This window comes from Micromys minutus (assembly GCF_963924665.1).
Source record: "Micromys minutus genome assembly, chromosome: 11".
NCBI lineage: Eukaryota > Metazoa > Chordata > Mammalia > Rodentia > Muridae > Micromys > Micromys minutus.
The window spans coordinates 59,111,251-59,127,765 of NC_137980.1; the positions used below are offsets into that span (position 1 = coordinate 59,111,251).

The window sequence follows — 16,515 nt, forward strand, 5'->3', positions numbered from 1 at the left end:
TTGACTAGGACAGTCCAGAGTAAGTCACAGAGTCTGAAGTACAAGAGACCATGAAGTGAGCCTGGTTTTGACAGAGGTCCCACCCTCCTGATGTCACCAGGACTGGCTTTACTTAGTTGTACTGCTGTCAACTGCCCCTACCTCTCTGTCATTACACCTTACCCCTCTCCTTTATGGCTTCTAAACCAGCACCCCTACTGTGTCATTTTTTGTCTGGTTTTCCCAAGCCTGGCTCAACGTTTTCACAGAGTAGGTCTCAACAAATCCAAGCAAAGGGTCCCAGCCAAAGCCTCCGTGAGACCTCGGGGACATTAGAGCCTCCTGGAGTCCTACTAGCGCCAGCCTAGCCTAGGTTCCCCTGCGCCCCCATGAAATCTAGCATCTTTGGTTATAGGAGAAGCATGCTGCGTGAAGCTGGCTTATGGTCTTCCCAGTCCCCATGGAGGTCTGGCAGACACTGACTACTGTGGAAGGAAAGGGTGGGCAGGGTATGCTGACCAGCCTTAGAGTTCCAAGCACTTGATTCACACAAACACGTCTGACCAACAATGCAGACCTCGGCCTGATGCTAGCTACTGTCTCTGTTCGAGCTCTCCCTGCTCCCAAAGCTTCATCTGTCTCCCATCACTCCTCTCCAAACAGAACACAGGTTGAGAACGGTCGGTGAACAATTCCAGCCAGGACTTGAAAGAGACACAGACGGCTCCTCATCTTACCAAGGGCTGGCTAGTCCTTAAAGGACCGCTTGGGGGCTCCAGGCACCATCCAGTGCGCCCAGAAAACAGAGATTGCGATGGTAGGGAGGCAGCTGGCCCCTGTGCTTACTTATGTTAAGTAGATCCACTCAGTCAAGGGTCGGAGTGAGGTACATGGAAAATAAAGCCTACGGGGGCCAGCGCAAGCAGCAGACAGCAGCAAGTAAAAGTAACAAGAACACCAAACAGGCTGGCATACGTGGGGCCACATCCGAGAGGGTGGCACAGAGGGGCACATGAGATTCTTTAACCTCTTCTATCCCGGTTCCAGTCCGAACCAGGTGGGGAAAAAAAGCAGCAGAGCTAGCTTAGCCTGAAGCGAGACCACAAATATTTGATCAAGGCAGTTAGGGCCAAGATGGAACTTCGCAGAATCTAGCTGTGCGGAAGGTGGGGCGGATCCTTGCTCGGCTAGGGGTGGAGTCTAATAGAGAAGGGTGGGACCACTTCGTGCTACCTCCGGTCTAATTGGAATCAGGAGATCTCAAAAAATCTCTTGGGTGAGGCCGCCGTGAAGGGGGAGGGGACTTAACGTGCGCTCCGCCCCCACAGAGAAGCGTCTGTTGCTGTGCAGGAAGGCAACTAAGCACGCGCGTGCGCATAGCATGTGTCTGTCCTAAAGTAGTGGTGTTTCGTGTGTTATCCTTGCAAATGGGCACCGCAGCCTAGAGCCCTGGGCATTGCCATCCGTGACCTTGCACCGAAGCTTGCAAGGAGGGGCCTCCGCCGAGGTGAGGGCAGCGGGCGGTGGGGCGGGGGAGGCTCGTCCTCTTAGGGCCAGGAGCACACAAAGCTCCTTTTGTCTCACCGCGCAGCCGGCCGGGGCTGGTTGGAGCCGCCTGGAATCCAGGCACTGTCAGGACCCTGGGGACTCGGAGTACAGTCCGGTGTGTGGTGACCAGGCCCACATTCTGCTTTCGTCTCCGCAGCGCCTCGGCCCTGAAGTATGGCAGCCATCCCTTCCAGCGGCTCGCTTGTGGCTACCCATGACTACTATCGGCGTAAGTAGCCCCTCGCCAGCCCCGCCCAGGGCTGGCCCAGGGCTCTGTGGCTGACCCGACTCCCCTTCCCAGGACGCCTGGGCTCCTCATCCAGCAGCAGCTCCGGCGGAAGTGCCGAGTACCCGGGCGACGCCGTGCCCCACTCCCCGGGTAAGTGCAGAACCAGCCAGCAGAAGGGCAGAGTTCAATTCCTAAGGCGGGAGTGGGGTGGTTTGGGGAGGGGAGAGGGAAAGCATGGAGAGGGACTGGACCCTATCGTGACCCTCCTTTGCCCCTCAGGTCTTCCCAAAGCCGACCCGGGCCACTGGTGGGCCAGCTTCTTTTTCGGGAAACCCACCCTTCCGTTCATGGCCTCAGTGTTGGAGTCTCCTGAGCAGTGAGTCCATCTTCCGTGTGGTTGTGGGGGTGGCCCCAATTAAGGCAAATGCTGACCCAATGACTTATGCTCTCCCTGCAGCTCGGCAGAATCCCCCAAGGCCTCCAGAAGCCCCATCTCTTGTGACCTGGCTCCTGAAACCATGAAGAAGCAGCCAGTCATCCATCCTGGCCAGACCAACAGTAGGGCCCCATCCTGACCTGTCAGAATCAGTAACCTGCCCAAGTTTACTTAAGTGGTGCTAAACCAGAGCCCACCCTCTCAACCCTCCCTGTAAACTAGGAAGGCTGGACACCAGCAGGAGCTGGAGAGAGCCCCCCCTATTGGTTCACAGCACTGAACTTTCATGGCCCCATAACTGTGTCTTGCAAAAGCAGAAAATAAACTCACAGCAGCCGTCTTCCCCTTGTGTGTTTGAGACATTACTGAGTCCAGCCTTGCTTCCTGCTGGATGCTGTACGGATCCCAGGCCTTCCTAGTGATATCCTATCACAGCTCCTAGTGATATCCATGCATCTGGTTAGATGCCCTCTTAAGTGGGCCTTATCCAAGGTAGACAGTCCAGGGCAAGTTGGGACTCTGGCTGAGTTTGGGAGCTCTCAGCTCAAGGAACCCGGTTTCTACAGAACCTTGTAAATGACCTTGGGTCAGGCCCTCTCCACTATTTGTGGTGTGGATGGTTCCCCAAGGCTGTAGATACTAGCTCAGACTAAGAGAGGGTTCCAGCCACAGGTAGTCTATTCTCTAGGTAAGAGGGCATAGGAGCTGTAGGGGGAGGTGGCTTAAGCCAGCAAGGTTAGGGTAGAGTCTTAGGTGAAGCACAGAAGGCCTTCCTGCTACCTCACTCTGTGAACGGCTGCATTGTCCCCTGGAAACTAAGGCCTGTGCCTCTGACAGCTGAGCCTCCCTCCTGCCTGCCCTGAGGACATCCAGGTAGCTTGTGGAATGCTGCCCTTAACTCCTGAGCAAGTTGACAGTGGAGGAGGCTCTACTGCACCTTTGGTGGACTCCGAACAGAAAATGTGTTTTACTTAGGCCAGGATGTGCTGATGAGGCCCACAGTACCACTCAGTCAGCGCTGGAAGCTAGGTGCAGCCAACAGCTCCAGGCGACAAGGACTGTTGTTCCATCGTCACCCCTATCCATTCTGTTCCCATTTGTGGTTTCTCTGAAGTATTGTCAGCTGCAGCAGTGGATAAAACTGAGAAATGAGTATTTTAGTGACTTGCAAAAGGTTAGAGAAAAGTTGTAGAATGTAGTGAAAAGTCTGAAGAATGACCTAGAGATAGTAAAGGGAAGAATTTGGAATCTACTCTGGATCTTGAGTGATAAGAAACCTCCGAAGAGATGGGCCTAGGACTGGGTACACGGTAGGTTCTGGAACAACCTCTGCAATCTCAGCAGTCAGGCTGACATGTTTCCAAGCACTCTGATTCATACAATGCTGCCAGGACTTTGTTCTCAGAAAGTGTGTACCTGCCAGGCTGCCACATACAAGTTGTATCACAACGTTTTTTGCCAGTAGCACCTGTAGGTTTGGGTAGCTCCCTCTTTGAAAAATCCCCGAGGCTTCTAAAGTCAGCCTTTCTCATAGTAAGGCATTCTAGGAAACAGGCCATGATGTCACCCTTAGTTACTGTAGTTATTCCGGCTACCTGGAGCTGAGGAAGAAGCTCAGTTGGCAAAGGCTAGCCTCGACAATGAGGAGACCTGAGTTTTTGAACTTTGGAATCCCTGCAAAAGCTAGATGAGGTGTTCGAAACCTCAGTGTAAGGGTGCAGATTTGTGGGGTTCCTTAGGCTAATGAGAGATCCTTTCTTTAAAAGAAAAATGGTACCGGAGGAACAACACCTGAAATTGTCCTCTGACTTTCCCATGCAAATGCAGAGAGCCCTGTAACACAGGTAACACACTGTAGGCTCTTTTAAAAACCAGGGGAGAGAAAAATAACCTATCTGTTCTTTCACAAGGTAAGCTGGAGACAGGAAAACTATTTCCTTTAGGAAACAAAACACTTCAGAAACAGAAAAATTTAAAGTCATTAAAAAAAATTCTTTTAGCTCTCTGTCTTCTTTTCTCTCCAGCCCTTTCTCTTTCTTCCCCCACCCTCCCCAGGACAAGTCATCTGCCTGCCTTCCCTGGGGTCAGTGAACTTGCCTGAGAGCAGTTTCCCTTTCATCTTTTTTTTTTTTTTAATTAAAACATCAGTTCGCTGATAATGAAGTTTCACTCTGACTTACCTGTAGATGGCAGTGAGCCCACCAGTTTCAGATACACGGAGCCAGGTGATTCTAAGACAGTGTAGACACCTGTCTGGTGTAGACATCCGGCAGAAGTTCGAGACAGCTGATAGACGCTTTCCCATCTCCAAGAGTCAAACATTTGTGAAAGGAATTTAAGCCTCTGCTTAGGAGCTGCCAATTCCCGTGGCATGTGACTAAGTATAATGATGATATCCCTGGATGTACCATACTTTCAGGAATTTTCTACAGCTTGTACGTAAACACCTGTAAGTTCAACCTGAAGGCTTCACATTTTAATATTTGACAGGGTGTTTTGTATAGCATAACAGATAAGCCTAGTTTAACAGCTCATCTAAGTGATGAGGTTGTGAGCAAAACTTGTCCTTCAGTAATCAAAGACCAAGTCACACAGAACATGGAAGACTCGTGCTAATGTATAACCTTACCACAAATGGAGTTTTCCCTGTATGCAATGCACGTAGGTGGCTTTCCTTGTTATTTCTAGTGATTCTAATTACATATGTTGTCATTCTTAACTCTTAGAGCCCCTAGCACCCACGAGCTATGGCAGCCAGCATGCCACTGAATAAAATCGTTGCAGGCACTGAAGTACCATGCCCTTCCTTCATTGGACAGCTCTGCATACAACAGAGCCCAAGCACAACTACCTCCATCCTGTGTAAAAAACAGGAAGCCATAAGCAAATCAGCCTAAGTTTATTCCCTTAGGAGTGACCCCAAAGCTGGATTGTTAAGTGCATTTCTCAAGCCTAAACAAATTTAAGGTGTAAGATGCCTTTTATAAAGTAAAATTATTGTTGAAAAGTTCATTTAATTTTCACTTTACACTTGCATTCCTGTCCATTCAACGCTTACAAAAGTGTCACAAGGTATCAGCACCTAAATTGCTCTTGTCAACAAGTCAGGCAAATGTCACCAACACCACAGACTATCCCCTTCCCCCTTCTCTTCCTCCTTTGTATTCTGCCCTTGGGTTTCATTTCTCCTTTTAGCATTTTAAATACTCAGTACAATTAAACTTGTTTAAACCCTGGTAAGGAAAAAAAAAGTCTATCTTGGTGGTTTACAAAAGGGGATCCTATCTCCAAAAATGTTCACAATTTGTAACAGTAGCAAAATTACAGTTATGAAGTAGCAACAAAATTTTAAGGCTTGGGGTCCAGCTGGAGAGATGGCTCAGTGGTTAAGAGCACTGACTGCTCTTCTAGAGGTCCTGAGTTCAATTCCCAGCAACCACATGGTGGCTCACAACCATCTGTAATGGGATCTGATGCCCTCTTCTGGTGTGTCTGAAGAGAGTAACAGTGTGCTCATACATAAAATAAATAAGCAAATCTCTTTTAAAAAGGCTGGGGGTCATGACAACATGAGGAATTGTATTAAAGGGTCACAGCATTAGAAAGGTTGAGGATCACTGGTTTATATTCATTCTGACAGGTCTGAAAACATTCCTGTTTTTTATTTTACCAACAGTCTTAAAGATTATTTAGATCATGTGATCTTTGAAGACATTTGACTTGTTTCTATAGTTCTGAGATGTTTTAGGGTTATTTAATGAGCATTTATCTCTAGACCACTCCAAACAGAACTGCAAGAGATTTTTTTCTTTTTCTTTTTTCTTTTTCTTTTTATTTTGTTGTTTGTTTGTTTTTGAGACAGGGTCACACTATATAGCCCTGGCAGTCCTGGAACTTTATAGACCAGGCTGCCCCCAAACACACAGAAAAACCTGCATCCACCTCTGAGGTGCTGGGATTAAAGGTATGCACCCAGGGTTGTCCCCTCTGGACATAGGAACTCTACAAACACCCAAATGTACACAGACCCCCATTGCTTTGATTTTAAAATGCTTAGTCCTGGTTCAGTTTATGTCCCACTTGGATTTTTATTTTAAATTGTGTCCTATTTTATTTACTTTTGTTTTTTATAAGACAGGGTCTCTCTGTGTAGCTCTGGCTGCCCTGAAATTTGCGATGTAGATCAGGCTGGCCTCGAACTCACAGAGATCTGCCTACATCTGTCTCTCAAGTGCTGGGATTTTAAAATAAGTGCCACCAAGCCCAGCCCAATCCTATTCTTGATGAAAATGAAAGGTTCACTTACTGAGAGGGGGAGGGGTTTTCATTTGCCCTGTTTCCTAACATCTTCCTGTGCTCTCTCTATCTAATGACATTACATCCCTGAGGACTGCTTTCCGGGAAACAGTGCAAACAGCTTCATCTCTAGGATACAGAGGGGACAGTTCTGTAACGGAGTTTGTAGCATGTTCACCTGTTGTGAGAGGTCAGTCTCAGCATGGCTGGTGGACACGTGATCAGAGGGTTATGCCCACTTCCAGTAAGGTGGCCTCAGGTAGGTGCTTTTGGGGTGCTCCCCCTGGGAACTGAGGTTCAAATGTCCAAGTGCATAAGGGGACGGCATGGAGGGCAGATAAGTCAAGCATGGGTTCAAGAGCACCGAAGACACATGGGGGAAAGCAGCCTTGAACCAGAGCCAGCTGGGGAAACTCGGGTCCAAATGGGAAGCAGAGGAGGGCACCGAGCATGCGGGTATTCTGCCTCAGGAGCTCAAGACATAAAACATCTCTGAAGGGAGAGGACCAGGAGCTCTAAAACTAAGCACAAGACTCACAATCCCAGACTGAATTTGACTTTAGAAACAAATACAGAGCGTTGGGCAGAGACGCCTCTGCCCACATGGTTAAGAATCCTGGCTCTTCCGGTGGCGATGGCACGTGTCTTTAATCCCAGCACTTGGGAAGCAGAGGCAGGCGATCTCTGCAAGTTCAATGTCAGCCTGCTCTACAAAATGAGTTCAAGCACAGCCAGAGCTATAGAGAGAAACCCTATCTTGGAAAAAGCAAACAAACAAACAAAAAAACCTCCTGGCTCTTACTGGCTCCAACATCTTCCCTCTGCTTCTGCAAGACTCCAGGTGATTGGGCTATCTCAGGCACCCCACACTGGTCACCAGAAAAGCGCAGGGCAAAAATTTCATATCCCTTTATCTCTGTCTTGAGCTTCCTAGGTGAGACTCCTCCAGCAAAGCCAAGGTTACAAGTAGAAGATCACGCAAACTTGTTCTGAGTTTTATGCGGCTTAAGATCCTGCAGAATTAAGGAGCTAAAGAGTGGGGTTTGTGTTTGTGGTATGGCAAGAATTCCACAATGCCTGTTTCCTAGACTCTTCTTGGCTTCTCTGTCTCATGAAGTCTTCACAGGAGAAGGGAGGAAGAAGCCAGGGAGCAGCTTCCTGGGTTTTGTGTACTGCCTCCTGGAGGAGGATAAATGGGAAAGGAACATGGCTGCCTCTTTACTCTTTCCTTGACAAATCACAGTATTTGAGGCATGCTTGGTATGTTCCCTATCCCTTCTTCTCAGTAAATGGAAGAACAGTACATGCCTTCAGTAGAAGTCCAGGATAATCACGAGGCCTTCTTCTGTGGGTCCTGGCCACATCCAAGGAGCTCAGACCAGGTTCTCATACCTGGTGATAAATGAGAGTTTCTCACACAGGTCTTTGAAGCAGGGTCTCTGCTTGGAGTCTCTGCTCCAACAGCTGAGCATCAGCTTGTATATGTTGGGTGGACACTCCAGAGGGCAGGGCATGCGGTATCCAGCATCCACCCTCAGAAAGGTTTCATGATTGGACATGCCTGTGGTCCATGGGAGAAAGGAAATGAGAGCTAGAAGGAGACTGGTGTCCACCCTCTGATCCCCGGAAACCACACCCAGCTGCTGTTTTTGGCTCCTCCCTGGATGCTGACCCCTGCCAAAATGCTCTGGAAATGTTGTGGCACACCGTCCATGTGTCTTGCCTTTTCTGTGGACATTGTCTGCAGAGGATTCCAGAAGCATGCTCCCGGATTCCCAAGGAACAGAACAGGGATGGGGTCTGACTGAGCCCCTGGGAAGCACCCCCTGTCACCCATTCAAGACCTGTCCTGACTCTCCCTCACTGCTTGTTCACCCCTGGAGACATTCTTGGGCCAATACCTGGGTAGGGCAGCTGTCCCCTGCTGAAAATTTCATGAAGGAGAACCCCGAAAGACCAGACGTCAGATTTGATGGAATACTGCCCTCTGGAAAGTGCCTCAGGTGCTGTCCATTTGTAGGGAACGTTGTGGTCATGAGAAAGGTAGATGTCCTCCTGTGGTGAGATGCCTGATGGTAGGACCTGACACTAGAGGGTCACTTGTCCCTCCTCGTATATCACTGACAAGCATGGACTCCAAGGTCCTAGTGGGTAGAGACAACCACATTGCCTATTGCTGTCTGACCCACTGCTACCATAGGTAGCTGCCGCCAATGCTGCTACGATCACAGTGAGGCCCTGTGTATCAGGTAAGGTGTCAATTCACTGTGATCCTGGGTCAGGGGAAGACAAGAACAGAGCAGCAATGCATGAAGACAAGAAAACCTCAAGGTACATGGCTATGTCTGGCTAGGTACTCAGAGCTGGACCAACGGGGCAGGAACAGGGCTGTGGCTGTATGGATAAAACCATCTGCCTGCCTGTGAACACCACCCTATCAAGAACCCATCTTGTTTATGGCTAGGTTCAGCTCCAGGCTTGGGAATATGGAAATACTCACATCTGCTTCTGGCTTCTATCTCCAAGGGGCCTACCTTGACAAGCCTGGCCAGCCCGAAGTCCCCCACTTTGCAGAGATTGTTCTCTGTAACAAGAACATTCCTCGCAGCTAGGTCCCGGTGGATGTAATTCTGAGATTCCAGGTAGCACATGCCCTCGGCAACCTGTGATGCAAAGTCCACCAGCTCCAAAATAGGCAGGGCTTCCTCATCAGAGTCTGTAGGGTGATCAAAGGCCAGAGTCAGCTGGTCAATGATCAGTCCTCATTTGCTGTGGCTATGAAGGCCGCAGCAAAGAGCAGCTGGTCTGGCTTAATTGCACAGTGGGAAGGCCTAGACCTTCTTCAGTTATGTGCCTAGAGACAAGAGCACACACATATTCTTTGGCCGACACCCTTTCTGGGAATCATAAAGCAATCTAAGGTCAAAAGCATTGCTGTAGGATAGTCTTGGTATGTAAGCACTGAACGCTCTAGCTAACACGAGTGCTACACCTTCAAGGGGCATGAGTTTCATCTCTGAAGACTTCTTCCTGCAGAGACCAAATGCTGGTGATATGTTAATACGTATACATACCACCAGGCCTGGTCATTTGCCCTGCACTGGCACATTCCCTCTCCCTCTTGTATGAAGATGGTGTTGTATCTTTACACAGCATCTCAGCTGGTGGAGATGGTCTGGGTTTGTGTTGAAGAAGACATGGCATCTTCTTGTGGGTGAGATGAGTTGTGTCTACATGTGTGCAAGTATGTCTGCGCCGTGTGTGTCAGTGTTTTACATATGTTTGGGTATAAGTGTGTATAAGTGTGACTGGACAGTAGGTCTCGAGAAGAGAGAGAAGCTGGCAGGCTGAGGCAAGTCACTAGCAGGTCACATAAGCCTATAGTAAAGTGACCTCAGTTAACTGTGGGGACAGAAATTGAGGGAGAGTTCTTTTCTGTACTTTTTCAAATTTTATGATCGGCAATACTTAATAAATCATTTTCTTTTTTCCTTTGTCATATATGTATACTGTGTACATGTGTGGAGGTCAGGGGACAGCATTGGGTATTAGTCCTCACCAGGAACATGTTTGAGGAGGGTTTTGTGGTTTGCTACTGAGCCAAAGAAAACAAGAATTTTCTCGTTGCCTCCCATCTCACCGTGGAAGCCTAGGGTAACAGATGCCTCCTTTGTTTGCCTTTACATTAGTTCTGGGGATTCAAGCTCAGGTCTTCATGCTTGTATTTACCCACTGAGCCATCAAAAAGAGACTTGTGTGTATGAGAAGATATAGTGTAAGTGATGAAATGTGTGTACTTGTTACTGAGGGTATATGCACGTGGCTGGGGGGGTTGGGGGAAGAAGGGTTCGAGATAGGGTTTCTCTGTGTAGCCCTAGCTATCGTGGAGCTTTCTCTGTAGACCAGGCTGGCCTCAAACTCAGAGAGCAGCCTAGGAGACTGATGTCCACCCTCTGATCCATGGGAGCCACACCCAGCTGCTTTTGGCTCCTCCCTGGATGCGGACCACTGTTAGAATGACTACCATCATGCTCTGGACATGATGTTGTAGCACACCATCCATGGGTGTTGTCTTCCCTGTGGACAGTGTCTGCAGATGATCCCAGAAGCATGCTCCCGGATTCCCAAGGAACAGAACAGAGGTGGAACTTGTGCCTCCAAGTGCTGGGATTAAATACATATGCACTATGTTTAGCTTTCATCTTTAGTTTTAAAATATTTTATTTGTCTCAGTATTTTGCCTATATGTATATCTGTATGCTTGTTGCCTGCAGAGGCCAGAAGAGGGTGTCAGATCCCCCTTGAACTGGAGTTATGGATGGTTGTAAGCCACCATGTGGGTGCTGGGAACTAAACCCTGGCCCTGTGCAAGAACATTAAGTTCCTTTATGTTTTAACTGCTAAGCCATCTCTCCAGCCCCCAACCAAGCACCACTTTAAATTTTTAGCTTCTTAAACAACAAAACAACAAGCTCATCTGGGAGTTTCTGGCTGTTTTCTGTAGGTCAAGCAGGGACGGACAGGGCCTGCATATCTGTTGGCTCCGTGTGTGTGTGTGTGTGTGTGTGTGTGTGTGTGTGTGTTTGTGTGTGTATGTGTGTGTGTGTGTGTTTGTGTGTGTGTGTGTGTTTGTGTGTGTGTGTGTTTGTGTGTGTGTGTTTGTGTGTGTGTGTGTTTGTGTGTGTGTGTTTGTGTGTTTGTGTGTGTGTGTGTTTGTGTGTGTGTGTTTGTGTGTGTGTGTTTGTGTGTTTGTGTGTGTGTGTGTTTGTGTGTGTGTGTTTGTGTGTGTGTGTGTTTGTGTGTGTGTGTGTGTGTGTGTGTGTGTGTGTGTGTGTGTGTCCTGCTTTTAACACTTTCACCCAGGAAAGGAGAATGGAGCTTTCCACTTACCCCGCAATAGCTGCATCAGGCTGCCCTTGGGCATGAGCTCTGTGATGATGTAGACCGGGTCCCCCGCAGTTGCCACGGCATACAGCGACAGGATGTGCTTGTGCCTCAGCTTCTTCATGGCCTGAATCTCAGCCTGGAAGGTGTGCTGGTGCAGGAGATTGTCTGAGAGACATCAACATCAGTGACTACAGCCCTCCTCCTGTGCCCCAGGCAGGAGGTCCAGACCTCCTGAAGTAAGTCAGGAAATATGGTCAGCCTCGGAAGACGAAGGCTGGCCTCCACCACCCAGGCCCTCTGCCCTCCTATGCCCCACTTGGTCACAACTGCCAAAGTCAACACCACCCAGTTGGATGTTTTCAAGGTCCTGGTTGCTCTGATTCTTGAGGTTTCAGGTATAAACCTGAGGGTGAAGCTGGAATTTTAGGTGAAACTCTAATTTCCAGTGACTTGTTTAAAAATAAACAAAAACAAAACAAAACCCTGGGCACAACTGATGTTACTCCCACCATGACGCTGAAGGTGCCCAGTAAGTATGTTGGGACACCCTCAGTGGGGTGTGACAGGAAGTACCTGCTGGAAGGCCTAGTGGGGACGTAGCATGCGCCCAGCTTGAGTTGGGCCTGGACTTGCTCACCTCTAGAGATCACCTTCACAGCCACACGGACCTGGCCTTTCCAGGACCCTTCGAAGACCTCCCCAAAGTAGCCGGCCCCCAGCTTCTTACAGAGTGTGAACTCCTCCCTCGGCCTCTCCCAGTCATCCCAGTGGGGCAAGGGCTCAGTTTTGTGCTGGAAAGACAGAAAGGGCAATAGTAGGCATGGAGGGTGGTTTGCTCAGCTTGTCTTCAGGGAGGGCTTGCCCCAACCTCTCATGAGAAGCCCTATTTATTTTTAAATTTAGAGCTCAATCCAGCATAGTAGTGTCTGGATAGCCTACATAAATCGCCACTGTCTTCACCCACCCATGTCAGGGATTGGTACTCAGCAGGAGCACATCTGAACTCTAGTGAGCCGGCGTAGTAAGAGCAATAGCTAAGGAGAATGCAATGTTCTGAGCCCCCACCCCATCCCCCCATACTGTACTCAACCTGTCTAACCCTGGGCAGCTCTGTCACAGAGGAGCCAGTGGCCTACCTTCCAGCAGGGCGTGGACAGCTGTAGGCCATGGGACAGGTTCTGAGTCTTGTGGTAGTCCACAAGCTCAGACAGACTGGAGAAGGACACCACCTCATTCAGGTGCAGCCGGCCCGCATTGTTCCTCCAGATCCTGTAATGTCGCACGGCCTGAGCATCCCGCACTGGGGTGGGTGGCCGGAGGAGGAGACATAAGCAGGCATCCTATCCTGTATGTCCCCCACTTTGCCTGTCCCTGTTCCCAGCCTGGACATGGCCTGGCACCCCTGTCATAAGCCATGGCTATTCTGTTTCCGGCACTCCTAGGTTATTGGGTCATAGAGAAACCCTTGTGGAATCTTGGCTCTTATGACACATAGGCCATGCCAGAAAGCAAGGGAAAACACAAAACCACCCAACTTGAAGAGGAACGACTTGTTTTCTGCCTCAAAGGCTGAGGGCTTCCAGCAGAAGAGGAAGATATCCGAAACTCCACAACCAGAGGAAAGTCCTCAGAGCTAGCATAGGCAAGAGAAGGTCTGGGAGGCAGTACCAGAGAGGACATAGTCTGCTCCTGGCTTCTGGCTGACTCTGACCAGGAAGGCTCCCTTCGGGTTGTCCTCAGCCTGCAGCCTGTGCATGGCCTCTGAGCGGGAGATGCAACCAAAGAACCACCTGCAGGGGAGAGGTTCAGTTTCAGTCTAGCTGATCTCTACCCCAGCTCCACACCCATCCTGACTCTCAACTACCTAGCTCTTGCCCTGCCTACCTGGAGTCCTAGATACACCCTGGTTCCTGTCTCACACTCCCAACTCCAACTAAGCTGCCTCTTGTGCTGCCCCAGCCCTGCAGAGGCCTCTCTACCCATCACAGATCCTGAAAGTCCTAAATGGCTGCTTCTGGACACCAGGAAATGTCCTAGAGGCTCAGAAGTGGGATGGGCAGACACTGCCTACCACCCTGCTCTGGATGATGCCTCACCTGGGGATCAGCAGCCCCTCCCCACTAAAAGCAATTCTATGGTGTGAATGTCCCTTAACACGTTGTAGGCCCTAAGCTATAGATACCAGCCGAGGCCTGGGAGTAGGAGGAAAGTCTCAACAGCAGCTGCTCAGCACTGCTTCTTGCCTCATATTTTCATATATATGTACATATAACCCCATAGTCATTTGCACATGTGTACTTCTGTGCACAGACATGCACTGAGATACAAATGCACATGTGCGTGCTCAGAATGCACTGACACATGTCCTCATAGTGCACACTTGTGTGCACACCCATTCGTGCACTCCCGTTTGCATACTCACCCAAGCTTGCATACACCCTGATAAGCACGCCCTTATGTACAAGCACAGACATGGTGGCACACATGCTCATACTCTCCCATTCGATACCATTTAACCATACTGGCTTCCAACACAAAAGAGGGAGGCGTGCCTGAACTGAACTACAGGTGGAAGTCCTTGGAATTTCATGGGTGATCTCTGCCCAGGGAGTCTCCAGCTCCCTCAAGATCGTGGGCTCCATTTATGTTTAACATCCAGCTCAAGCCCTTGAAGTCCCCTCAGGTCCTGCAAAGTTACAGAATCTGCCCCACTCTCCTCTTTGCCTCCTCCGCTCTGTTCCTCTCCTCCTCTGACATGATTTTTAAAACCTCAGGGTTGGCACATGGTTTCTGTCTGTCTGTCTGTCTGTCTGTCTGTCTGTCTGTCTCTCTCTCTCTCTCTCTCTCTCTCTCTCTCTCTCTCTCTCTCTCTCTCTCTCTCTAAACCAGGCTGCCCTGGAATTTAGTGATACACCTGCCTTTACCTCCCAAGCCACCACCTGGCTCTCTTCATTCTTGTATGCACACCGCCCATGCCTCCCTCCTGTCTGTCGTGAGACCCTGTCTCTGGAACTGTCCTAGGTACTATTTAATACTTGTTTCTTGTTTGTCTGCTCACAATCTTCCATTGAACACAATAGGTGCTCATTATGACAAGAGGTGTTGGGGTCTCAGGAGCAACACAGTCAAAACCCCTGCTGCTGCACCCTTCTTGGTCTTAGCCAAGAGCAACCTACCTAGCTTGAGTTCTTGGGTGGCTGTCAACATGCCTGCACCAGTCACTACTGTAGTTCCTTAAAGCCTCAGGATTTATGTGGGAGGCCAAGAACAGTGGACTAAGGTGCTTCAGAGAACATGTGAACACTCACCACTGTGTTTGCACATATACCCCTGCCAGGTGATACAGAGAGGTGTGCCCCAGCAGACTTTTCTCTCCCTAGGTCGCACATCTGGTTTTGGCTGTTTGGAAAATGAGCAAACTTCACACCCCCAACACCTCTTGAATTCCCACACAGATCTTGTTCTTCACAACCAGCATCTTAAAAATCCACAGTGGGCCCTTCTGAACCCATGTGGGTCTTAGCAGAGCAGTACTTATGGCTGGGAAGTGATCATGGGTGGGTCCAAAATAGAGACAGCGTCTCCAAGTGTCACTCGGAGGCATAGACCCATCAGCAACCCTGTGTACCAGGATGTTAAGGATCAGAGTATGACCAACGGAATGTCAAACTAGGATCTTACACCCTCTGGCCTCCCCAGTCCAGCCTAGTGCCCACTCACCCCCACCCCTCCCACTGTGCCAACTCCCCAGGGCCACTCACGGTTCAGACTCCACAGTTTCCTCCTCAGCTAGGTAGTTGTAGGGCACATAGCCCTCAGCCAAGGCCTTGCCTTCCGCATTCAGGAGGGTGGCCCACCACCACTGTTCCTCCTTCCTGGTAACATGGAGGAGGTCTCCTGCCTGAAAGCTCAGCTCCTCATCTGTTCGTGCCTTGAAGTCCCAGAGGCCCACATACTTAGGACCCAGGTGAGTCTTGTCCAAAGACACCATGGCAGGCTTAGTGGCAGAGCCTGCTTGTGGACACTTACTGCTGGGAGGGGTAGGAGAGACTTTTCCCAGAAAGCCAGTCACACCTACTTCCTCATGATAGGCAGGAGAGCATCCACACCCAGCACTGATTGGAGATGGACTATCATAGCTCCACCCTGAAGGCCCTTCTAGCCTCTGTATGCTCTTTAGTCCACAGGATAAAACCATGCTGTGTGCTTACACTCGGTGAAGGCCTGCCAGCTGAACAACCCCTTGATAAGACCTAGCCACAGTTACATGGAACACCCCAATAAATGGTGAACACACAGGTATCAGCTGAAGCCTCGTCCCCTTGAGGTGTGAGTCTTGGAGCTAAAAATGGGGAGGGGAGCAGTGGAGGGAGATTTCAAGGATGGTAGGCTGGTTGCAAGAACAGAGTAGAGAACAAAGCAATGTCTTTCCTACATGCACACAAAAACAAACTCTGTTACACTGGCTGGTCCCTCCTGCCAAAGGAGAAAGTCTCCCTCGTGAACACACACTAACGAATACTGAGTGTTGTAAAAGACTTGACATTCATGGCAGCCGCCTCCCTGAGCAGGTATCCACCCTCTAGACTCTGACAGGACCAGATCTAGGGATGGCATCAAGGAAATCAGGCAGGGCCTGAGTTGGGGACAAGGAAGAAACTGGTGGAGTTTGGAGGGAGAGGAGGGGTGATAAGGGTTGCATGAGACCTGTGAACTACAAGGACATACCCCAGCCTGAGCTTCTGCCACAACTCAGGTTCCTTGAGCTGAGGACACTCAGATACCCATTTATCCTGGAGAAGCTACCCATGACAGCATGCTAGACCACAACATGGCCGCTGAAGAGCAAAGGGGAGCCAAGGGACATGAGGGTATGGACAACCGTGTGGGTTGTGGGCCGGGCTAGAGTGCTTCCTGATATCTTGGAGACGTGTCTGTAGTCCATAGACTTCAGATCAAGAAGTAAGCATTGTCCTGTCTTCCAGACACAAAAGGGCAGCCACAAAAGGTGAGCAATACCTTGGAAGGGCCCACACACCACCAGGGCCACACCACCAGGGCCTCTGCAGCCCCACCACTCTCTTTCCCAGGGTTCCCTCCTGCTCTGTGGCCTCCAGGATCTCTTTAGTTTACCTCTTAT

At 49.7% G+C, this 16,515-nt stretch overlaps 2 protein-coding genes across 2 annotated transcripts; one reads left to right on the forward strand and one right to left on the reverse strand.

Moving 5' to 3' along the window:
• Positions 1 to 1,236: 1,236 nt before the first annotated feature.
• PPDPF (pancreatic progenitor cell differentiation and proliferation factor) lies at positions 1,237 to 2,526 on the forward strand. The gene is made up of 5 exons (XM_080925687.1): positions 1,237 to 1,486; positions 1,685 to 1,756; positions 1,829 to 1,906; positions 2,036 to 2,132; positions 2,214 to 2,526. The coding sequence occupies exons 2-5, from the start codon at positions 1,702 to 1,704 to the stop codon at positions 2,329 to 2,331; spliced, it is 348 nt and encodes a 115-aa protein (XP_080781813.1). The 5' UTR covers positions 1,237 to 1,486; positions 1,685 to 1,701; the 3' UTR covers positions 2,332 to 2,526.
• Positions 2,527 to 7,861: 5,335 nt separating this feature from the next.
• Positions 7,862 to 15,366, reverse strand: PTK6 (protein tyrosine kinase 6; the record flags this gene model as incomplete). The annotated part of the gene is made up of 8 exons (XM_080925762.1): positions 7,862 to 8,049; positions 8,390 to 8,543; positions 9,023 to 9,204; positions 11,379 to 11,540; positions 12,013 to 12,166; positions 12,512 to 12,675; positions 13,044 to 13,165; positions 15,137 to 15,366. The coding sequence occupies 8 exons, from the start codon at positions 15,364 to 15,366 to the stop codon at positions 7,862 to 7,864; spliced, it is 1,356 nt and encodes a 451-aa protein (XP_080781888.1).
• Positions 15,367 to 16,515: the final 1,149 nt, after the last annotated feature.